This window comes from Puma concolor, chromosome D3 (genome assembly GCF_028749965.1).
Source record: "Puma concolor isolate L17-30 chromosome D3, mPumCon1.1.hap2, whole genome shotgun sequence".
Taxonomy (NCBI): Eukaryota; Metazoa; Chordata; class Mammalia; order Carnivora; family Felidae; genus Puma; species Puma concolor.
Genome location: NC_141678.1, coordinates 68,873,145 through 68,897,840, shown reverse-complemented (window position 1 = coordinate 68,897,840; position 24,696 = coordinate 68,873,145). Strand labels below are relative to the sequence as shown.

At 51.7% G+C, this 24,696-nt stretch overlaps 1 protein-coding gene across 9 annotated transcripts in view; it reads right to left on the bottom strand.

The window, feature by feature from the left end:
- The window catches only part of CTIF (cap binding complex dependent translation initiation factor), a 297,040-nt gene that overhangs the window by 161,090 nt on the left and 111,254 nt on the right, over positions 1-24,696 (bottom strand). For all 9 annotated transcript variants that reach the window (XM_086682924.1, XM_086682923.1, XM_086682930.1 and 6 more), the window contains 3 exons: positions 24,078-24,151; positions 22,747-22,851; positions 17,468-17,543 (listed from right to left, as the gene is read on the bottom strand). In XM_086682924.1, coding sequence (XP_086539050.1) covers positions 17,468-17,543; positions 22,747-22,851; positions 24,078-24,151 — 255 coding nt within the window. The remainder of the gene's footprint in view (positions 1-17,467; positions 17,544-22,746; positions 22,852-24,077; positions 24,152-24,696) is intronic.

Here is a 24,696-nt window from a genome sequence, read left to right as displayed (position 1 = left end):
AAAAAGGTTGTAAACCTACAAAAGCACAGAGAACGAGAAAAGGGATTTCAACCAAGTTAGGGAAGACAGAAAGTGAGTGGAGTGGCAGGTAACCCAACAGAAGGGAACACGGATAAGAAATGTGCTGACGGAGTCTACAACACCTCCAGGGAGCTCAGAGCTTGGAGGGACCGGGGACCACAAGAGGCGGGGTTCAGATGCTGGGAGGAGACTCTGGATATGGACTTCCCAAGGGACTTTCCCTACCCCACACAGCCATGCAATATCCTTCCATCCCCAACTCCAGGGAAGAGATTTTATTTTCTAGAGAAGCTCTGACCTGGGGACATAGGCACTCAGAAACTGGGAGAGAGAAATGGATCAAACGACAGGGGATTCAGTCACAACGAGCATACGCAGAACCTGGATCTGGGTTCCAAAAAACCATCCACTAAGAGGTAACCATGTTCCATGGGTAATGGATCCCAGGGCTGGGCAGAGAAAGTACCCAATAAATCTGGAAGAACTTCTGGTGCCAGCAAGGGAGGAACTGCAAAGAATAATCCTTGAGGGTGTTTCAGAAATACACAGATGTGATCTGAAGGGACTCCCACTTGTCAAATCTGAAACAAGTGGACATCAAATAATCATGGATTATAACCATTAGAAACATTAAAATCTCTAAGTCGAGACATGGAAACAAACAAAGTAAATAAATAAGAGAAAGGAAAGGTCTTCCTTACAGTAGAAGGTCAACTAAAACATGTAGATGGAATTAGAAAAGTCACCATTTGCCAACAAGCATGATGATATTTCAGGCAAGCATCATCAAGGAAAGCTAAAGCTAGTGGGTAAAAGTATTATCAGAAACAGTGTATTTATACAGTTTCAAACCTCTCCCTCTAAGACAGTTACTGTTACAAAGGGAAACATAGTAACTTTATAGGAGCAAGGCCTGGAAGTTCCTATCTGGACAGGTCGTCAATGTCACTGTCACCAAGTCAACATCTTGTGCCTCCTGATATCATGCACTGAGGACACCACACTGCTTCTGTGGCATTCCTTTCGAAAGTGCATAAATTTAATCATGAGGGGCCCTCAGCCAAACCCAAATTGATGGACATGGTACAAAATGACTGGTCTGTCCTTTTCAAAAAATGTCAAGGTCATGAAAGACAGAAAAAGGAGCCTAAAGAAACACGACAAGTAAAAGCAACGGAAGTCGCTACTGTTCTAAATCAGAACACACAACAAAACAAGCTTCCCTTTAGCTGTAAAGGAGATTAGCGGGATAACTGATGAAATGTAAACCAGGTCTGTAGGTTATATAATAGCATTCTATTGGTGTTAACCTCCTGACTTTGATCATGAGATGGTGATTATGTAAGGGAATGTCCCTGTTTTTAGGAAAACACGTGGAGGTATTTAGGGGTAAATGGCACCAGGTCCACAACTTGTTCTCCAAACCATCAAGGAAAAAAAAAATATATGAAAATTATGCAGAAAGTGGGATAAAGCAAGTGGGTAAGGGTACGGGGGTATAGGGTTGGGTCCAGAAGGGTGGTCCAGAAGCCTCCACTCCTACTTCACAGGAAGTGGGATGATAAGGTTCAGGAGCAGGACATGATCACCTGTCTCTGGGTCCGCTTTCTGTCCTCCTCAACCCTCTGCTCCAAAAGTTAGAACACTGAACCTCAGAGGGAAAGGCCAGGACTGTTTTCCGGACACGATCTCAATATTTAGCCTTCCCATAGTCTGTTTAACTAGACCTGCAACTACATTACTGTAATTATTTATAGTCTATTTAATAGCGACGTTTGATTACTCCCTTTGTAGGCAGAAGTTAGTGTTTGTTGTTTTATCCCCAGGTCAGCTTCCTCCTGCCACCAAGAATGCGTCAGGGTCACTGCCTGTGGCAGACAGAGTCTCTGAGCTCAGGGACAAATTCCTTTCAACATCAGCCACCACCCAACACACTGGGGTAGCAAATCTGCAATGAGACCCGAAGAGAAGAGACAGAACGATCAGCCCAGGGCTTTCTATCCATCTCTGAACACAGGCTGCCCCCACATCTCCACCCCAGGTGATGGATGGCTTTTGACCACCGGCCAAGTGTGCAGTGTTCCTAAGCAGGTCCCCTGAGGTTTCTACCTTCGATAGGTAGGAAGGCAATGAGCCCCCCCAACATGAAGGGGCTCACTCAGGGCTGTTGGGGCCAACAGGTCATCCATCAGGGGTATGGCCAGGGATAGGACCAGGCGCTGGAATCTAGGGGACTGTCATTCTTGAATCACTCAACCCTTTGCAAATCCATATCCTTGGTTGTCAAAGAGGGCAAGATTTTTTTTTTTTTTTTTTTTTTGTCCCTCATTGGAGAAAATAGTGATAAAGAACAAATAAGCTGCCATAAGTTTTGGCAGCAAATCGAAAGGATTGGGTGATGTCAATTACTCACGAAACTGTCAAGAAATTATGAAGAAGGACACCGAATCTTTACTATAAACATTAAACTTGCTAGGAGGTTAGATCTCAACTGCTTCCAACACTAGAAGAAAGGCTAACCAGGTGATGCCAGGGAGGTGGTGTTACCCTAACAATATAAATTACAATATAAATGTATAAAATCAATACGTCACACACCTTAAACTTCCAGTTTCTGTAAAACTTGTTGTACAAATTGTTGCACGTCAAATAGATCTCAATTAAAAAGAGAGAGAGAGAGAGAGAGAGAGAGAAGAAGAAGAAGAAGAAGAAGAAGAAGAAGAAGAAGAAGAAATAGTTATGAGCCAACTGCCTGCAAGAAGGCATTGGTTCTCAAGCTGGAAGAGGCGTCCAAGTCACCTGGAGGGATGGTAAAATACAGATCGCCGGGCCCCACCCCCAGACGTTCCAGTTCAGTGGAAGAAAAGGGAGGCCCGAGAATTTGCATCCCTGGCAAGTTCGCAGATGATACAAATGCTGCTGGTCTGAGGACCACATTTTGAGAACCACTGTCCTAAGGGTTGCAAAGGCAAATAAGATGTTTTCAGGCTTCAGGATCAGGAGGGTGTGTGGTAGGAAAACATGGGAGACACACAGGCACACCAGTGACAAGGAGGGTCTATATTAAGTGCTGGAGAAGACCAGGTGAATCAACGAGGAGATGTTTATCAGGGAGGGGTGCACAGAGGAGGTGGCCTTCATTCAGATAGTCTTTGAAGAACAGGGACGTGGCAGGCAGGCAGATGAAGCGGGGAGCACCTTAAGGCAGGGGACCAGTGCTGCTGGATCGAGCGCCTGTTAATTAGTCACAAGGCTAAATTAAAGCACAAGCTGGGGAGTCACTGGAGAGAAGCCTGGAAGGCAGGCAGGCACCAGGGGCAAAGGAAAGTCTGGGGTTTGCCCATAGGCCTGGGGAATCAATGAGGAATTTTTAAGCAGGGCAATAAGTTTGGCAAAACCTTTATCTTTCTGGCTCTGCCTTTCCTTGCCTGTATAATGGGGTGATGGACAGAAGGTCTAAGTAGGCCTTTCCAGCCCTGACATGCTAGGATTCAATGGGGATGGGGGTGGGGGGACTAGAGCCCTCCAGCCAGTGGCCTCACCCTGCGAAGAGCCCCTTGCCAAGCACGGGGACTTGACAGCCACTTTTACACATGCTTGGCCCGTCTGTCCATCCGCAGCCTCCAGAACCCTGGCCTGGTCTGGAAAGTGGAGGCAGATGACTGGGGGTGTCACACACGTTGCTAATCTCTCCTGGGCAAGTCCTCCCTCCCCTAGTCCATGCAGAGCCGAGTAGCCTGGGATTGTGCAGCAGCTCACAATGGAAGGAAGAGGGTGTAGGAGGGAGGTCCCCGGGCTGACCCTGGTATTGTTCTTGGGCCAGAAGAAAGCTTCCTCCTGCCTGGCCATTGCAATGCTAGAAATGACGACGTCCAGCCAGTGAGAGTCAGCGCGTCCTGGGGGGGGCTGCCTGCCATCGGGTGGCCTGGGAGCTGGGGCCCATTCACAAACGCCTGCTGGAGAGCACGTAGTCCTGTCCGCCCCCACCCCCTCTGCCTGTGGCCTCTGACTACTCCCAGTGAGAAGCTGGGGCAAACGAAAATAACTGGGCTTCTCCGCCCCCAAGCTCACTGCCGCCAGGAAGGGGAACGCGACCAGAAATGGCACACTGGCTAATAAAGGAATAATGGATGCTTCACACCCTTAGCAACACCTTCCTCTTCCTCTAGTCTCAGCTGCTCCTCGCACGGGCCAAGGACAGAGGAGGAAAGGTGCTGGACCAGAATGCAGCCTGGTTTAACCAGGACTGGCCCAAGTCACCAGGGCATCACCAAGACGGCCAGGGATGTTAAGCCAGCCCTGGAATGGACGGCTGAGCTGCAGGTGGGGTGATGCTGCTTATCTTGTGTTTTGGAGCCTCTCCTGGCAGGGCTGTTGCATCATTGGTGGGTGGGTGGGTGTGTGCAGGAGGGTGACCCTGTCTCTGGGCATCAGTAGCCAGAGCCCTGTAGGCCAGCTCAGCGCCTGCTCACAGCTCTGGGCACGTGGAACCTCTACTGGCCTCCACGTCCCAATCCCACGCCATTCCCTAGCAGGGCTGGGCGGGGCGGCTCTTTTTCTTTGTGAGATGGCCTGGGCCCAGCCGTGGCCCTGGCAGAGGCAGTGTTCAGTCTGGCCTCACTTGGTCCCGCCACCCCCACCCCAAGCGCTCCCTCCCACCTGACGGATCAAGCCCTCTGGCGCTCAGCAAAGGATTCTGGACATGGTCTGGCCCAAAGCAGGACATGGACCAGATGACCTCTCTAGTGGGGCAAGTCCTGCTATTAAGGGACACTGGCCTGTCCTAACAAAGTAACAAAATTTCCTTTCCTGGTCACTGAGGAAAGATGTATGCAACCTAGGAATTCCCTGTGGATCCCAGGAAGGGAACAGAAGGACTGGTCAGGCCCTAGCCCTTGGCTTCCTAAATCCTCCTTCTAGCATGCGTTTTGCTGCTCAAGAACATTCAATTGAGTCTCTACTTGGTCAAGTCCCAAGGTCGCAAGGACCTGCACCAATAGGTCTCTCTACTTACAGAAATGTCCCTTCAAGATGCCTGGACGCCCCATTCTCCATGGCCTCTACTGCTTCTGAACCATTTCTCACTTACTTCTGCAGCCCTGAATGCCATACCTTTTCTTTAGTCTCTACAGGGCCTCCCTGGCCACCCACCAAGGCCCAGTTTGAGGTCTGCCTCCTCCAGGAAGCACAAACACGGGGAGAGGCAAGAAACAACCAGAGAACCTCACAACTGTCCATGAAGTCTCCAAGGACTGGGCTGGTCTGCTTCGTCAAGGACGGTTTCATGAAGGAGGGGAAGCGTGAATGGGGCCACGGAAGAGGGAGCAAATCTGGGTCCGGGGTGGTAACAACAGAGCAGGTGTGAGGAGTGCGGTGGGCACAGCTGGTGAGGCCTAAGTCCTACACAGACGGACGGTTGTTCTCTGAGAGCTTGGTCTTAGAAGGAGCTGGGGAAACTCAACTGAACCTCCACCCGTGGGCCCCTCAAATCACAGAAGGGAACCGTAGGCTGGTTCCCGACCACGTTTCTCGCCTATCCAGCTCACCAGCTCTGTCCTTGCTTCCAGCTCCCACCGTGCCACTTAGTAAGGCCACGTCATACATGTAGAGCAGTTTTTCAGTTAATAAAGACTGTCATTATATAACCTGGTTTGTATTTTGACCCTCAGTATAGCTTATAAGCTATAAGTCAGACAATATAAGTCAGACAGACAATATAAGTCAGACAGACGTATGATCCCATTTTATAGCTGAAGAAACAGAAGCCGGGAGAGAATGGCTTTGGGTGAACTTCACCACGTCCCGTACGTGGAACCGAAAGGCTCCTAGATGACAGAAACGAATGAACTTCAAGATTCGTGCCAGCTATTTTAACTCTCATGCCTTTAAAAAAAAAATTTTTTTTTTTAATGTTTATTCATGTTTTGAAAGACAGAGACAGAGCACAAGCAGGGGTGGGGTGGGGTGGAGAGAGAGGGGGACACAGAATCTGAAAGGGGCTCCAGGCTCCGAGCTGTCAGCACAGAGCCCGATGCAGGGCTCGAACTCATGAACCGCGAGATCATGACCTGAGCCGAAGTCGGACGCTCAACCGACTGAGCCACCCAGGCGCCCCAACTCTCAGGCTTTTTTGCTGTGTATGTTCTAGATCAGTGTTCGGCAAACTTTTTCGGTAAAGGGCCAGGCAGTAAATATGTTAGGCTCTGCAGGCTGTAGGGTCTCATGGCAACTACTCAACTCTACTTTGTAGTGCAAATACAGCCACGGTGAGCGTTCAGGTGGTCGGTGTGCCAATAAAACTTTATTTGCAGAAACCGGCTGGAGGGCTGCACTTGCTCTGTGCGTCGCTTTGCCATCCCTGTCGAAGGTCCTAGACAATAAAAGCTGTTGTGTAAGGGAGGCAGTTGTGGCCTGGACGCCCTGGAGCCAGAAAGCTGCCTCTAGTCCCAGCCCCTCTGAGGCTGCGTGGGAACCCACTCCAGACTTGGCCGAGGCCTGCGCCCTAGGAACTTCCCTCGCTGTCACCAACAGAAGTTTGCACCCCCCAAAGTAGCGACTTCTTATAAAAACTCAAAAACAACAAAAATAAAAATAGGCTTGCCTCACAGAGAGCACGTTGCCCTTTCCCAATGGGCCTTGCTACCTGGCGGCCTCAGACAGGAAACCATGGAATGAACTCCTGGTCTCCTCCTTTATTGTACGAGCACCTATTTTTGTCCGGAGGGAGGAAGCCCTGGAGGGAGTTGGGGGGAGGTGGCCAGAGAGACAGAGGGAGGGGATCTCCTAGGTAAGTACTCCCCCTCGAGAGCTGTTGCAGGATCTTGGGTCAGCAGGGATTGTGGGGGAGGGCACTGGAAACTGATTAAAAAAAAAAAAAAAAAAAAAGGAGGGGCACCTGGGTGGCTCAGTCGGTTGAGCGTCCAACCTCGGCTCAGGTCATGATCTCGCGGTGAGTTCAAGCCCCGCGTCGGGCTCTGTACTGACAGCTTGGAGCCTGGAGCCTGCCTCGGATTCTGTGTCTCTCTCTCTCTCTCTCTCTCTCTCTCTCCCCCTCCCCTGCTCATGCTCTGTCTCTCTCTCTCTCTCTGTCAAAAATAAATAAACATTAAAAAAATTTTTTTAAAAAGCAAAAATCATATCTCTTCCTCTTTCAAAGGTGTCAGTGGGGCTTCTCTCTCTCTCTTTCCATTTTTAGTGCCTTCGGCAGTAGAGGAAAAAAAAAAGAAATCCATTTTCTTGTTCTTGCTTATTAAGGAAATGACATTCCCCCTTAACTTGCTGTACGTGACTAAGGTCGCCTAGAATATAGAAAATGGTTTTCCAGCACCTCTTCCTCCCTGTCGACACTCCTTACAAAGGGGTGCCGGAAGAGTCGCGCTGCCTGAATTCCAATTTCCGCTCCCCCGTTATAAGCCGTGTGGCTTGGGGCATCGTATTTGACCTCAATTCTCTCATTTGTGATATGGTGACGATGGTGGGCCCTATGCTTTCCAGGGCAGTTACGTGAGTTCAGGGAGGATACACACAGACACTGACTCAGGCAGTGCTCGACTCGTGTGAGCCCCTGGGAAGGAGGCAAGGTTCTGGACGGGGGTGGTAGTGATGAGTCCCTCTGGGACACGAGCAAGTCAGGGCTCTTTCAGTCACTTACCAAATATTTAATGAGCACCTGTGTGTGCCCATGCGGAGCTGACATCCCAGAGGGACCATGCCGACCACAGAATAAAGAAAGCAAACGCACCAGCGCCAGATGCCTGATGAGTGCAATGCGGAAGGGTCAAGTGTGTGGGGGAAGGGAGGGCGAGGTGTCCCAAAGGCCTACGGAGAGGGTGACATCTGACCAGAGACCACCTTGTCTGCACTCCCCAAGGGTGGTGTCAGGATAAGCAAGATAAGAAAGAGGCAGCACTGTCACGGCGTGGAAAGCACTCGGCACTGTTTGCAGTGGTTGTCGTTGGACTTCCCTAGGGGACAATAGGAGAATTCCGCGTCCCAGTCCACTGGAAAGGTAGCTGGCCCCTGTACTCAAACTCAGTCCATCTCATGGCTAAGACAATGCCTGTCCCCGGAAAGGTGCTCAGTCAATACTGGTGGACCCAGTGAATGAAGTCAGACCGTACCTCCGGTGGGGCCAGGAGGGGACATGAAGTAGCCCTTGGTGAGGATGACGGGTCTGGGAGTTCCAAGTGGGGTTGGCTTTCATATGACTGTTCCTCAGCATCTTGGGTTATTTTAATAATCCTTAGGCCTGTGAGTTAGCATATCCTAGAAGTTTCCAGAAGACTTAGCAACGGAGCTGGCATAGCTCTAGGGAACAATAAAGTCACTCCTTCCCATCTGGAGGGCTGGGAACTGGACTACTACGGCAACTTCGATCCAGTGGGGCGGCCCTTTCCCATCAGCCCTGTTTCCAAACGGCAACAGCGCCACCTGCTGGAGGAACAAGGCTGCTCTTGCATGTGCCACCATTTTTATTCCTCCCGGCGCCCAGTGGAGTGGGGGAACCCAGGTTGTCATTCAGGAGAGCGGTGATTTTCATTCTCAAAGTTCATTTGCCCCTCAGAGGGAGGGAGGTGGGAGAGATTCTCATCTTGCCCTTATTTGGGGTCAAGCAGGGGGATGGGGTGCTTACCTCCAAGCCTCACTGTCCCCTAATTTGGCTGGTCGGTCCCCTCTCTGGGTCCTATGTAAAGAGATCACCTTGGACACGCTCATGAGGCCTGAACTCCCTCTTCACCTTTCCTGGCTCTGCTGGGCCCCTCAGTAGGGGAGAAACTCGGGCACATCTGCGAGGCCCGAAATCCCACTTGATGTAGAAATAAATGTTCATTGTTCAGCTGTGTGCCATGCTGACCTCATAATGGTGGGATTCTACATTATCTACTACTAAACTGGGTCAGTCATCAGAGGATCAAAGCAGGGGACTTGACCAGGTCACGGTGAGCTCATAATTAACTGCAGACAGACACAGAATTTAGTTTCAAAATTTCCTAACAGGAAGGCAAGCAGGGAAATAAGTTGGGTTTATGTAGTTCCTATTGCCGGACAAAAGGCAGTGGACATCACGTCTGTCTGACAGAATTCGAGAAAAATGATCACAATATGTCCTTATGGCAAGAAAGGCTTGGGCAAGACGCAGGATAATTCAAGAACAAGGTCTTTCAACTGGGGTTTTGTAGAAGATGGAAGCCTCCAGGGCCGCGCGGGGAGCAGGGAGGCAGCACGTCTGCAGGGTCCTGAGGCCGTGGGGTCGCCTGTGCTCCGTCACCTGAGGAGCCGCTGAGGAGAAACTGCTCAGCACGTTACCACAGCTCAAGGTGTGACGGAGCCTTGGGGCGCTGTCTGGGCAGTGGTCTCGGGCCTATTCGGAGTCCATTTCCTTGCTTTTCACATTGAACTTAGTCAAGTTTAACTTGGCTCGGATTACAGAGCTCCTTTCCCTTCAGTGCAGACTGCCAGCGTCTGTTCTTCCAAGGGCAGGAGCCAAGGCTTTGTGAGGCCCCAAGGCCCACGCCAGTGGGCACCTCCCCTGCAGGCCCAGGTCAAGATTTCTGGTGTGGAGGGAATGCTGCCTGCACCCCTCACTATCTGGGCGGCTGATGGAGGCTGAGGGGCGTGCCTGCCTGGGAGCAGCCTGTGTCCCCAGGGGCCTGCGGGGGAGGGGGAGGACCCGCCGAGAAATGTCAGGCCTTTTCAGAGTGGGGCACGCTTGGGCCAAACAGGTACTTCCCTACACCTCTGTGTGACCACTTCCTTTACCCCCTCATCCTCTCCCTTGTTCTGGGGAGGAAGGGCCTGAGCATTGGCCTGGGTCACGTTTCTGACATGGGTGCATGTTGAGCACCAATAAGAGGGCAAGGACACCTTCTGCTGCTTGGGACAAGGGACTTGCGAGCGCAAACCACACTGAGGAGCCTCCAGAGTGGTGCGCTGGTGTCCCCTAGTGGGAGCAGATGTCAGTGCAGCCGGTGTCCCTGCATGGCCTCCTGACACTCCTGAGTTGGGGCCACGCTGCGGTGACCCCATCACTGCCAACATGGCGGGCCAGCTGACCCCGTTCCACCCTCACACAGTTCCCAACGGAGAGCCCCAAAATGCACGCGGGACCCCCCAGGACTCCATTCTAGGTCCAACTGTGTGAGCTTCTGCCCTGCCCTATGGCTTTACCACCTAGAACGATGACTGATGACCCCCCAAACCCATGTCACTGCACTCAGAGCCCCCAGCTGCCCTCCCCCAGCCAGAAGTGTGGGGGAACAACGCCACCCTCAGCTCCCTGGGGGCTGCCAGGTGTTTGTGGATGCTACGATCCATCCTCCCCCTCAGCCACCGCTCCAGGGAGGCAGACCTTAGGGACAGTCCGTATCACCAGCATCGGCCCTTATGAACCAACAAAGTGACTTTTATGGGTGAAGAAATATACCCGGAAGAGGTGGACACCTGTCTGCCTTGCTCCCAGGTCCTTGGGTGCCTCCAGGGGCTCGGCCCCAGAAGTCTCAGCAATAGGGGTCCCCCAGGGTCCCGCTGTGGAAATACAACCAGGTGGGGTCACCAGGGATAGGGTCCTCAGCTTTGACTGGAGGGGAGTTTGGCCAGGTACCCAGGTGTCAGAATCTGAGCTGGCTGAGGCACTCCTACCTAAGACCACTCATGGTGACAAGTACCCCGTGTGCAACTCCCAGTGAGAGAGAAGCCGGAGCTCCCTGGAAATCTACAACAGTCATGAAGTCGGGGGACCACTGGGGTGCTCTGCTCCATGCTCAGCCATCATTCAGGTCCCAGGGAACCACTCCTGGAGGGGCACTGAGGAGGGAGGTGAAGCCTGCAGGGAGAGAGCCCAGACTTCCCCCGACAAGGAACGAGGACTCTGACCTGGGCAAGGCACAGGTGGGCTGGGGCAAATCACAAAGGCTCCTAAATACAAGGAGTTTGATCAGGGATGGTACCCTGGGCCTCTATCGTGTGGGGAGATGCTGAGGAGACAGCGGGCTGCAGGTCTAATGCTTCTCCTTTTGTGGGGTGGAGGAAATGGAGGCCAGGTAGGCAGTGATCTGCAGGCCAGTCTCTCCCTTTATTCTGTTTTCCTCCTGGTGAGGCGGGGAGGCAAGAAAGTAGTCCCCTCTCATCCACCAGGGATACATTCCAAGATCCCAATGACGACTTATAAAGCCTTGAAACCTCAGAGAGTACTGAACCACACACACACACACACACACACACACACACACACACACACACACACAAATTTTTTCCTGGGCATACACGCTATGATAAAGTTTAATTTGCAAATGAGGCACAGTAAAAGAGTAGCAACAACAACAAGATAGAATGATTATAACAATATCTGTAATAGGGGCACCTGGGTGGCTCAGTCGGTTGAACGTCCGACTTTGGCTCAGGTCATGATCTTGTGGTTTGTGAGTTCGAGCCTCACGTCGGGCTCTGTGCTGACAGCTCAGAGCCTGGAGCCTGTTTCAGATTCTGTGTGTGTGTCTCTCTCTCTCTGCCCCTCCCCACTCACACTCCGTCCCCCTCTCCTTCAAAAATAAACATTAAAAAAAAAAACAAAAACGGGCGCCTGGGTGGCTCAGCCGGTAGAGCGTCCGACTTCAGCTCAGGTCATGATCTCACAGTCTGTGAGATCGAGCCCCGCCTCAGGCTCTGTGCTGACAGCTCAGAACCTGGAGCCTGCTTCAGAGTCTGTTTCCCTCTCTCTCTGCCCCTCCCCTGCCCATGCTCTGTCTCTCTGTGTCTCAAAAATACATAAAAATATTTTCTAAAACTTAAAAAAAAAACCCCGTATCTGTAATAAAGTTATGTGAATGTGGGGTCTCTCTCAACTTATGTCACTGTCCTGTACTCACCCTCCCTCTGAGGACAGGTGGTGATAAGACCCCTGCGTGGTGACATGAAGCGACACAAATGACACAGGTGCTGTGACGGAGTGATAGGCCACCACTGACCTCCTGACCACACAGCAGAAGGAGCATCATTTGCTCCTGGCCGAAGCTGACCCCGGGTAACGGACCGAGGAAAGCGGAACTTCAGATAAGGTTAACTACTGAGGTTCACTACTGAACTGCGGCTGAGGTTAACTGCATGAGGGTACCTAATGTAGGTTTCCTTCTACTACTCAAACTGACTTTTGTCAAAAACAATGTATGTAGCCCACTCATCTCTGCTCAGGCCCAAGCCTCTGTGGGAGGTCTGGGGGTCCTCAGGCTATGGGTGGGCTTTCTCTCCCCTTCAGTGGTCTCCCACTGGGTGCACAGCATCTCTTGGTGTATTTGGAAATATTTTTGGTGATCACCATGGTTGGTCACCCCTCCCCAGTGACGAGCATTCAGCGTCTGGGGCTAGGAACACTGAGTATCCTACATTGCGTTGGACAGTTTCATCCAGTTAAGATTTGTCCCACCCCAAATGCCAATAGCTGGGTTAGCTGACCCTCAGAACCCAAAGATGGACAACTCAACCAGTCGGCTCTGTTTGTGAGGGGCTTTGAAGAACACTAGGAAAACTCAGAGAAGTCATCCCAATGTGCACTCCGAGGGCCTCAGATTCTACCACCAGAGCTCTGTTTGGGGATCAGGAAGCCTGTCAGCCTTGTCCTAACGGTACCCGTATGAAATACAAACACCCAAGAAGAGGTCAAGTCATGAGCATTGTCAGCCATAACTAGGATTTCAACTCTTATTGATAATTCTGATAAGAGTGCAGAGTGTGCTGTGATGCTCTAAAAAAAATACAGATTCCTGGGTATGATTCAGTGGACGTGGTCACCAGCTGCAATGATCCCTGGCCCCTGATAGTCACACCTTTGTGTGGTCCCTTCTGCACCGGTGTGTGCAACCGACATATAGCATGTGGCAGAGGGATAGCACGTCACTTCCGAGATTACGTTATAAAAGATCGGGACTTCTGTGTTGGATGCTCGCCTTTCTCACCTGTTCTCGTTCTCTCTCTCTCTCTCTCTCTTTCTCTCAGATCACTTGCTTTGGAGGAAGCCAGCTGTCAGGGTGTGAGGACACTCAAGCAGTTTATGAAGAGGTCCACGTGGCAAGGAACTGAAGCCTTTTGCCAACAACCAAGGTGGAAGTGAAGGAGCCGTGTGAGGGGGCCAGGATGGAAGGAGGCCCTCCAGCCGCAGTCAAGCCTTCAGATGGCTGCAACCCTGGCCATCAGCCTGACTACAAGTCCAGGAGAGACCCTGAGCCAGAACCCCAGCCAAGCTCCTCCCAGGTCCCTGGCCCTCTGAAAGTATGTTGTGGTAATCAGTGTGTGTGTGTGTGTGTGTGTGTGTGTGTGTTTTAATTCTTTAGTGTTTATTTTTTGAAAGAGAGAGAGACAGAGTGCGAGCGGGTGAAGGGCGAGGGGCAGAGAGAGCGGAAGGCAAGGAATCCAAAGCAGGCTCCAGGCTCTGAGCACAGAGTCTGACTCGGGATTCGAACCCATGAACCATGAGAGCATGACCTCAGCGGAAGTTGGACACTTAACCAACGGAGCCAGCCGGGCGCCCCTCCGTGTGTGTTTTTTAAGCTGCTAGATGTTGAGCTATTTACTATGCAGCAGTAGATAATTCATGCAGTGGGTCTAGGTAGGGCCAGAAGGCTGTGGATGTAAAAGCTTCCTAGGTGAATCTGATGTGCGGTCAAGGTTCAATAGCCGTGGGTGTAGAGACTTACGCTGCTGACGGTTTTCTGGGCACAAAGCTGACTCAAAGTGGCACGTGTGCATGCGAGAATCAGAGAGCTACTGCTGTGTGGCTCCACACTGAAAACGGAGACAGGCAAGGGGTGAAGGCTTCCACCACCAGCAGCCCCTAAGAGCTGAAGTGTCACACGTAGCCCTCGAGAACTAGGAGTGCCTGCTGATGTACCGCTCCTGGAAGAGAGAAAGCCTAGAACGTGAAACCTGAGGGGAACCCTGGCCTGAGGATTTTCACAATTTGTCAAGGAGTAGAACCGTTTCCTCAAGAGAAACCATTCCCAGTAGACTGGGTTAGAGATGCCGGCAGAGCAGTTCTGGGCGAGTCTAAGTAGTGGCCCCTGAGCCTGCTTCTCCAGTCTCCCCACCACCACTCCCCATGCTTAGCAGCGCTTCTGGGGCAGAGGTCCACAGCTTGATCCTCCCGACTTCTAGTGCAATCTTTCTGCACCACCACAACCCAGGATGCCACTTAGGAAAGGTACACAGGGTGGGGATGCGGTACGGGGATCCGCCCCCTCTCCCTGGGAGGGAGCACCTACTATGCACCAGGTATTTTTCCCAAAGCTTCACATGAACTCAGGTACTCAATCTTCTGCAACAACCCCATGAGGTGGATCCTGTCATTATCTTCATTTGGCACAGGGGGAAACCGAGGCAGAGTGAGGGTAAGTAACTAGCTCGATTCCTTGGTTAGTCCATGGCAGGGCCAGGATTCTCTAAGGTCCGTGTCTGGGGTCCAGACACTAACCCTTAACCCCTGAGCTCTGCTGCCTCCCCTGCTAGCCACGGGCCCAGCCCTCCTTGCCCTCTGAGCAGGAACGAAAGGCCCTCTGCTTTGCTCTGCTCCCCAGGGAGCGAGGGGACAGGCATCAAATAGGAAAAAAATGGTCAGACCTGTTACCTTTCCAGCCAGGATGCCACAGGCTGCTGGCTCAAAGGCCATCGAGGGCTCAGCACCTCACCTAGGGCAGGGGGAATCGGGATCCTCCCCTGGATCTGTGTCTCTCAAATATAGTCTCCCTCTCAATAATGAATGCCGTAAACATTTAGGAATGGAGCAGTAATAGTAATTACTGAGTACTTTACCCTTTTATCTTTTGCACCAAAGCTAGCTTTACATTAGCAGTGGTAATTTTTTTTTTTAACTTTTTAACGTTTATTGATTTTTGAGAGAGAAACAGAGCATGATCGGGGGAGGGGCAGAGAGAGGGACACCGAATCCGAAGCAGGCTCCAGGCTCCAGGCTGTCAGCACAGAGTCCGATATGGGGCTCGAACACACAAACCGCGAGATCGTGACCTGAGCTGAGGTCAGGTGCTTAACCCACTGAGTCACCCAGGCGCCCCTATAGCTATTTGACCTACACACCGTGGCTGAGGATATGGATTCTTTTGTCTCTCAAATGTACAGGACAGTTGTGAGGACAGTACAAAGAATTTCCCTCCGCTCCTCATTCAGATTCCCAGACTTACTACTCACCACGTTTGCCCTTCATCACAGCTATGCATCTACATACTCATTATTTTTTTTCTTTTTCAAAACATTCGAGGACAGGCTGCAGACATGAAGCTCCATATCCCTCAAGTACTCTAGTGTGTATTTCCCCAACACAAGGGCACTTGCCTATATAACCATCATACAGCCCTTCAAGTCAGGACGCTGATGCCCAGGTAACACTACCGCCCCACCCACAGACCCCATTCACATTCCCTAACCATCCAACAAAGTCTTCTGGTCCAGGATCTCAGCGAAGAACACATATTGCATGTAGTCTGTCTGTTTAGTCCCCTCCAACCTGGAAGATTCCACAGTCTTTTCCTGTCTTTCCTATCCAAGTTTTAGGGAATGATCCCTACATTTGTTTCCTTATGACCAGACTCAGGCTGTGCTTTCTCGGCAGGAAAACCCCAGAAAGGGTGTCGGGTTTTCTCCATGCGGCACATCAGACAGCACGTGGTGCCTACCCAACCTGTCACTAATGATGTTGACCTCACCATAGGGTCAAATTAGGCTCTTCCAGGTTTCTCCACCATTAAGCCACCACATTTCCCTTTGTAATGAGGTGAACCCTATGCATGTCCCAGCCTGGTGCCTGAAAGAGGGTTTCCAGTCTTAACACATAGAGAGCCTAGTGGTCTCAATGAGTTAAGGGGATAGAGTTTAAAATTCAGGGAGTCTGAGACAACGAGAATTTGCAAGGCAGGACACCAGAGAAGAGAAATCCAGAAATCCACAGACCCTTGAGTCTTTGGCTGAGCACTGATTTGTGCATGTGTACGAGGAAACTTCCAGAGCCAGTAGAAAACCTTCTGAAAGGAATAGATGGAACCATCCCCTGAGATCATACAAGGCTAGAAATAGTTCCCAGCAGATGAGGTAGAAACACCTCCTAATATACAAGGTTCTCAGTAGCAATCTCAGAAGGGTATTGACTCAGTAGTGGATCAAAATGTGTCCCAGACTAAAGGCTCCCCACCTAACAAAGGCTTTAAAAGCAAGCTGTGAAAAGATCAAACTGTTCTGAAGTAACTTAACTGTGTTCCAGAACAATGCCCAAAATATTTAAATGGATACTAACAAAACTCAGGCACCCAACAATGTAAAATTCCTAATACCTGGTATCTGACATAAAATCACCAGGCATGCAAAGAAAAATATGACCTATATCTAGAGAAAAAAATCAATTAATAGAAGTAGACACTGAAATGACATGAGTGACCGAATTAGTAGAGAAAGACCTTAAAAAAGTCATTCTAAATCGATTCTATATGCTCAAGGAGATAGGGGAAAGCAGGAACATGAAGAAGAGAGAGGAAAAAAAGATCCAAACTGAACTTCTAGACATGAACAAGACAACATCCGAAATAAAAATACACTGGATGTGATTGACAGTAGGGTTGGACTTTGCAAGAAAAGACTAGTGAACTTGAAGACACAGCAATAGAAAGTATCCAAAATGAAACACACAGAGAAGACTTAAAAAAAAAAAAAAATAGGCAGAGTTTGGTGAGCCATGAGAGCAGATGAAATGGCATGAGGTTCAGTAGAGAAAAGGACAGGGTGACGTGGTGAGTGTGGTGGCAGGTCCCTGACCAGGCAGGCTCTGTCACCTAGGAGGGCGACTCTCACTCTGCTGTGGCAGACCCCACCCCCATACTCGGATGCAGCTAGATTCCCACTGTTTCTGCCCAAAGACCAGCACCAGAAGCATCTCGAGACCCAGATTTGCTATCTCTTTGCTGAGTGAATCCTACTGTCCCGGAGCCAGGCTCGATCCAGGAAGAGGAGCCCAGTCGATGACAAAATCAGCAAGCACAGCAGACACCTGGAGGCTGGCAGGACATCTCCACTTTTCAAAAGCCTAAAAATAGCCCCAACCACACTGGCAATCCCAGCAGCCCTGCCCGTCCCAGGAACACACCGCGGGAGGCCACACCGGCAGAGATTTCAGGTCAAGGGACAAAAAACTTGGACAAGTGCGCCGAGTTGCCACAGCATGGCCCCATTTCACCTCTGGGGGATGTCAGGCCCGCCACCAGTGCAGAGAGCATGCCACCACACACACATCACGATGGGACGCTCTGGGCCTCGTCAGGCACCCACCCCTGCCTCCCTCCCACCGCAGTACATCCAGTTACACCCTGCTGGAGGAAGGGGCTAAGCGGGTGCCCAGGCTGTGCCCAGGCTGAAGATTGGGACCTGGCTGGAAGGTTGGAGACTCTCCTCCTGCACCTACCTGCCAGGCCGGGAGGACCTTCTCAATGTCATTCAGGTTGATCCCGTCCCCGTCTTCTAGCTTCCCTTTTCCACACCTGGGCCAGAAAAGACAGAAAGGCATTGAGGAGTCGGCACGTTCACGCATCCTACCCCAGCCCGCCGAGCAGGAAGGGCAGGGATGGCCAGGAGACACCCGGCCCTGCCACCTCCAGGCCTGTAGGATCAGCCTGCCCCACCCAGAGCAAACAGCTCTGGAGAAACATGCTTTCCTTCCCCAGGCCTGGCAACACGGGCCCTGCCTGCAGAACAAAGGACTTCGTGCAAGCGGGCATTCTGGGAGCAGTCCAGAGGCAGGGGGCACTAAGGTGACATCCGACCCCCCAGGGAGGTGACAGAGGTACCAGATTTCCCCTCGACCCTTCCAGGCAAAGACGCTAATAAGCTCCTTGTTGATGAATACCCCAAAACCCGTCACAGCTCCTGCAAAACCTCATCATCTTGCCCCATTACACCAAAGGGGCGATGCGTGAACAGAAAGACCAAGCAACTTTCTTGAGGTCACACAGGCCCGCAACAGGGACTTCTCCCTCCTTGGCCTGACTCTGGGCCAGTCCAACAAGCCCACTCAGATACCGATGCTTTGGCTTTACGCCCTCTGTGGGCAGACATACCATCAGGCCAGAGACGCTGACCCCAACTCGCCATCGAGCACCCATGTCTTCTGCATACTTAAGGTGCAGACTCTGGAATCAGACTGCCAGGCTGGAACCCCAGTTACGTCCCTTACTAACTGGGCGACCCTACGCAAGTCACTTAACCTCTCCGGACCTCGGTTTTCCCACTTGTCAAATGGAGATCATTAGCAGTGTATAACATCATGGGGTGGTAGGAGGATGAAATTAATGTAGCTGATATACACACATGCACACGCAGGCACACCCATGTATATATCCATATTTACATACTATGTTTGATGGTAAATATGGGTAATAATGGCATGCAAGTATAGTAAGGTAAGTAATAAGGTAAATATATTAGTTCCACGAGGACTACTTCTGCCAGTACTAGTCCTGTTTACAACTATCTTACTAGCATTACTGTTACTCTTTTGTTAGTATTTTACGGCCACTACTGTTAATTGCTGCCCCAGGGAAGGATTAAGAGCCTAGACTCTGGAGCTGACCCAGGCTCACGTAAGTTGCTCATTTCTTTGTGCCTCCCAGTTTCCCCACCTGTCTAGGTGAAGATAACACTCCTACCTCCCTAGGTTGAGGTGAGTTTTCAATAACACGAGGCCAGCACTTGGAACAGTGCCCAGGATGGATCAGTGATCACTGTTCTCATTGGTGTGACTATGGACCCAGACACGGTGAGGGCTGCCCAGCGTGACGGCCCCAGCATTTTCCAGCTGCAGCATTAAGGCGACTCTCAAAATTTAGAGGATTTATTTGTTCAATATTTGCCGAGCATCTCTTGTGTTTTGGGCCCTGTCAACCTCCCTGGGAGTCATGGAAAATAAATCTGCTGTGGTTCCTGTCCTCCAGAAAGCAACAGCTCTTTGGAAACACGTCCTAAGCTCAACTGACAAGGCGGTGACCACCAGTAGGGGGCAGCATGAGATAAGTGTTATAAAAGACTTAGGGACAGAGGAGGTGGGGTGGCCACATAACCCACCAAGGCTGGAGTGGAAGAGGGCAGGAAGATGCCATCTATACCCCCTTTTGACAAGAGCTTCTGCGTGGGCTCTGGCTTGGGCTTTACCCCAGTGTAAACAGGGCATAGACTGAACCCAGAGGAGTGCTGCCCAGAACATCCAGAAGCATCCAGAATGATCTGGGGCAGGAGGAAGGTGGGTCATGAGCTGGCTAAGCAGAGAATCCTGGAGAATGTCCTGGGCAGAGGGTAGCGGGGCAATGCCCTGGAGCTAAGCCCATGTATGTTGCCAGCTGGGATGTCAGCATTCCTGCCACTGGAGTGGGGTGGGGGTGGGGGTGTAAAGGGGATGGGTAAAGGGGGAATATGGAGCTAGAAGGCCAGGAGGTGGAGCTGGGGAGGAAGGGGTAGAAGGAAGGTGGGAAGGACATGTGGGGAAAGAGAGTTCTTACCCCCTCTGCCCCTACCCTCCACCGCCACCCCAGCCTCTTGATGTGCTGGGCTGCAGACAAAGAGGCGGAGCAATCTCTGGAAACATCCAACCACCTTTTAACTACAGATTGGCCCGTGAAGGTACCAATGGCCTGCGTCTGTATTTCATGTGCACCTTGGCAACAGGAGAGGAGAAAGCTGGGGACTGTGGGCCGAATGGAACAGCTGACGCCCTCTCCCCCAGGTCCTGTGTGCTATCCCCCCACTTCCGGACTCCCAGCTGCCCTGAGCTCCAAGCATGCGTTAGACGCCAGCCTAGCACAGCACAGGCGCAGCGTTTTATCCTCACCTCAGCAGCTCCTGGGGGCAGCAGGGGGCTGTGTGCAGGGAGCGCTGCTGTCCCCCAAGACCTGTCCTCTGGGGTTCAGAGCTCCCTGGGTGGACTGCAGGTACAGAGGGCAAAAGGTTGCTACAGACCAGCTGAGTCACTGCTTCCTACAGGGTTTCCAAGGCAACAGCTTTCTCTGATTTCTGTCCCTCCATGGAAACATGGGCTGCGGGAAGCCTTGGCAACCGAGAGGTACCCTGCTTCCGAGGGATGCTGCAGTGGCTGGGCACGTGGAGTGCATCCCCAGCATGGCTGGACTCTGAGGGTGACACAGTTCCTGCCTTAACCACAAGGAGGCCACCGGGCGCTGAACCCAGGATCCCCTAGGAACCTGGGGAGGCCAGGGTTCACCTATGCTCTCATTCCAACAGGGTCCCTCCATGCTGAAGGCCATCTCCCCTCACCACCCAAGGAAAAGTGACCTCGGGAATTCTGGCAGATCCCACACAGACAGGACGATGGAAAAAGGAGCCGTGGTGAGAGGCTGGGGTCCCCTGGGAGAGTATGAAGCACGTGGTGGGTCTCTCCCCAGAAAAATATACACAAACGCATGATTTTGCATGAAAGTTTAAGGGGGTTAAACTGATTCACGGATACTCTGGTGTGATGACCGGGGCCTTGGATGGCGTCAGAAGGCCTTAAATCATGGCTCTTCCTGGGCATGTCTGAAATGCATTTCTCCCAACTGTACAATAGAGACAAGAGCCTCTCCCTCCCCAGGCTTTTTGTTCATGACTCTGCGCAGGTGGGAGCAGGGTGCTCAGAGAGGGGGTGCCCACTAGGGTGGGGTGGGGAGCAGGTGAGACGCAGTTATGTTTAATACAGCCAACAATATCAGTCATGTTTAGATGTGAAGTGACGGGAGGTGAGAGTGGACAGGGAGGGACTGGAAGGAAAAGTAAAAGCCGTCAGTCTAAGAAAGAAAAGGGGAACAGCAAGTGTTGACAAAAATGTGGAAAAGCCCCGTATACTGCTGGTGGGAATATAAGACATTCAGCCTCTGTGCGAAATAGTTTGGCGAAATAGTTCCACAAAAACTTAAGACATGGAATTACCATGTGTGATATTGTGACTCATACAAGCTATATTTGGTCTTTGTCCCCAGTCCTAGTATAGAACTCCTCAAATCCTTGGAATTTCCTAAGTGAGGACAGAAGACAAAGTTGCGTTTTGTTACGTTAATGAGGCGACTGTTGAAAAACCACCTAGGGAATCTAAGGGAGGGAGCCGGTTCAATCGTGTGATTGGAGGGTTAGAACTTTCAGTCCCAACTCTCAACTCCAGGGAGGGGAGAGGGGCTAGAGATTCAATCATTGGCCAATGGCCAATGATTTGCTCAATCATGCCCGTGTAATGAAGCCACCAAAAAAAAAAAAAAAAAAAAAAACGAAAACAAAAACAAAAACCAAAGGAGGGGCTTTGGAGAGCTTCCGGGTTGGTGAGCACAGGAGATTCTGGAAGAGTGCACTCTGGAGAGGGCATGGCAGTTGGCACCTTTCCCCATCCCTTGTCTGATGCATCTCTACCATCTGGCTATTCCTGAGTTCTATCCTTTGATATAAACTAGTAATCTAGCGGGTACCATGTCTTCCCGACTTCTGTGGCCTCCCTAGCAAATTAATAGAGCCCAGGGAGGGGGGGGGTGTAGCTGGAACCCCCAATCTACAGTCTGACATCTGAAGCACAGGTGACAGACTGGACTTTGGAGTGGCGTCTGCAATGGGGAGAGGGGTCGATCTGTAGGACTGAGCCCTCAACCTGGGGGGTCTGATGCTGTTTCTAGGTCGATGGTGTCAGCATGGAGTTGAATTGTGGGACACTCCACTGGCATCAGAAAACTGCTTGGTGGCGATGGAAAAAACCCCACACACATCAGAACTGGTGTCAGAATCAGACCATGTGACTCAGCAATTCCATTTCCCAGGCACCTACCCGGAAGAGTTGAAAATAGGGACTCAACAAATACTTGCACACGAATGTTCATAGCAGAATAATTGACAATAGCCAAAGCGTGGAAAGAACTCAAACGCCCATCAGCAGATGAATGGATGGACAACGAGTGACAGACCCACATGATGAAATACACGCCACAGTGTGGACGAACCTCAAAATTTTATGCTGAGTGAAAGACGCTAGGCCCAAAAGGCCACATATGATCCCACGCATCTAAATAACTGGAAGAGAGAAATTCACAGAAACAGAAAGCAGATCGGTGGGTGCCAGGAATAAGAGGGAAATGGAGAGTCACCGCTTAGGGGACATCGATTTTATTCTGGGGGGGTTGAAAATGTTTTGGAACTACGTAGAGGGGATAGTTACACACTATTAGGAAAATATGAAATGACACGCAATTGAACGCTTTAAAATGGTTAATGTGGGGGGCGCCTGGTTGGTTCAGTGGGTTGAGCATCCGGCTGTTGGTTTTGGCTCAGGTCAGGGTCTTGTGGTTTGTGACACTGAGCCCCGCCCGTGCTGGGCTCCATAGCACGGAGCCTGCGGGCTTCTCTCTCTCCCTCTCTCTCAGCCCCTGCCCTGCTCGAACTCACATGTGTACGCGCTCTCGCTCCAAAATAAACTTGAGAAGATGAGACAACCCGGTATAAAATCAAACACTACACCAGGGGTTCTCAAAGTGGGGCCCCTGGACCAGCAGCACCAACGTCCCCTGGGAACTTGTTGTGGGTGGAGAGCCTCTCCGGACACCAGCCACCTGTGTGTTCCCAGTGCAGCAGAGATGCCTGCCCGCCCAGGGAAGGGCCCCTCTCTGCCCCAGGACAGCTATAACCCTACCCACCCCTGTATAAAAGCCCCTGGTCACCCCTTACCCTTCCCGGTCGATGTGTGGCAGGGTCGGCTTGGGCGTGTGTCTCAGCTTCCGGTGGAACTGCGTGAAGTCCAGCTTTTCGGGCTGCAGGTCCCAGGTGGCACCACTAGAGGGCGAGAAAAGGTGAGAAATGTGAGGCAAGGGGGAGACCAGCCCAGTTACCCATGGCACCAGACAGCTGGGCACAAGCCTGGCAGGGAGCGTCTTCACAAAGAGGTGGGCAGGCTGGGGAGGACACCCACCAGCCGAGGGCAGGGTCGACAGAGACCCCTCCCTCAGAATGGAGCTGGCGGTGTCAGCTCTGTGTTCAGATAGTGGGGCAGTAGGCTCCCCATTCCTCAACCCTGCTGTACAGCAATGCATGTCAGTCTGATGCCTGCTCTACGGAGACCCCCCTAAAACACTTCAGAGCTTCCTTCCGGAAGGCTGGAAACAAAGGAGGCCAAACATCTGTCACGATGGCAGCTCAAAATGGTGGCAAGGCAGCTCTGAGGTACATAAGGCAAGTCAGTGGGGTGGGAGGTTGAGCCCCACAAAGTCCCAGGCCCAGGAGACAAAGGTGCTTCCATTCTGGGAAAGCTGAGTCTGAGCCACGGATGTGCCTGGAACACGCCCAGCGTTGGCCAGCTCCAAGGCCAGGGGCGGAGGGGAGCTAAAGGGCGACTGCCCATCCAGAGCCCCAAGCCATCACTCCCCAGGGGAGTGAACATATGGTAGGCACCCATTAGCAAACCTTCCAGGGGCACCATCTCCTCATACTGAGGAACCCTGGCCAATACCTGTTCTTCTGACCTGGCCCTTCAGGAACCTTCTAGAATCTGAGCTACTGACCACCTTTCCTTCCTCCAGACCTCTCTGCAGCCACCCCCCGGCCTCCAAACCCTACGACCTCAGGTGAGGGGAAGTATCTGCAGCCACAGCCGTCTGTCCCCGGCTCTCACATGGGTGGCCTGGTGTCCACCATGTGCCATTCTCCTTTGCTCTTCCAACCACTAGTCAGTCCATCCCTTTGCCTTCTCTCCCTCTCCCCTGTGGTTAGACTGTTAGTGTCTGTCTTCTCTTTTCCCTCAACCCTCTCTCTGCCTCCTCTTCCTCCTCTTGGATGGTCTCCTCTCGTTTTCCTTCCTTTGATCTTTCTCTCTCTCTCTCTGAACTCCTTCCTCAGCTGCCTCATCCTTGCTACATCACCCCCTCTTTGTTTCTCTCCACTTCTTGATCAAAGAACATTCAACATTTACTCAACTTCCAAAGACCCCATGGGGCTTCTATAAGGACAAGACCTGGGGTCCCAGCCAGAGGCATATGCCACAGACAAGAGGAAGAAAGGCTTACCTGAAGGAATCAAAGGTGTTGGCAGCCCAGATATCCGTGCCCAGCATGTCCAGAGAGTTGTCTTTGCTGCCATTCTGGAAGAGACGGGATGAAAAAAGGGGACATTGTTGGCTTGGTCAGGACACTGAGAACACGTGGCCAAAGTCCTAATCCCAGAGAAGGCTGCAGAGGCCTTCTCTTCCCTCGGTTGGTCATTCTGGGCAGCTTGTAGGCTGGAGAGAGCCACTGGAGTGAGCATCCTGGCCAGTGCACCCAGTAAGTCATGAGGACCACTGCCCCCCGGCTCCCCACCCAGGTACAGGCCCTCACCGTTGCATATGTCAGACATAGAGCTTTACTATCAGGTACAGAAATAGCCTGGGTTTCTGCTGTCCCCAGCCCATGGCTCCCCAGCCCACTGCCAGCTGGATGGCAGTAGCTTCTTCCCAGGCAGAGGCTCTGGAAAGCCAGACACACTGGCAGGTCCGTGTTGGAAGGCTGACTTCCTCTGGAGTTAAGCCCCACTTCTCGAAATCAGGCGGCCCTGAGAAGTCCCCACTGACCAAGGCTATACCAGTGATTAAATTCTCTAACTCTCTAATTCTCTAAATTCTCTAAATTCTCTAAACCCCGTTCCAGT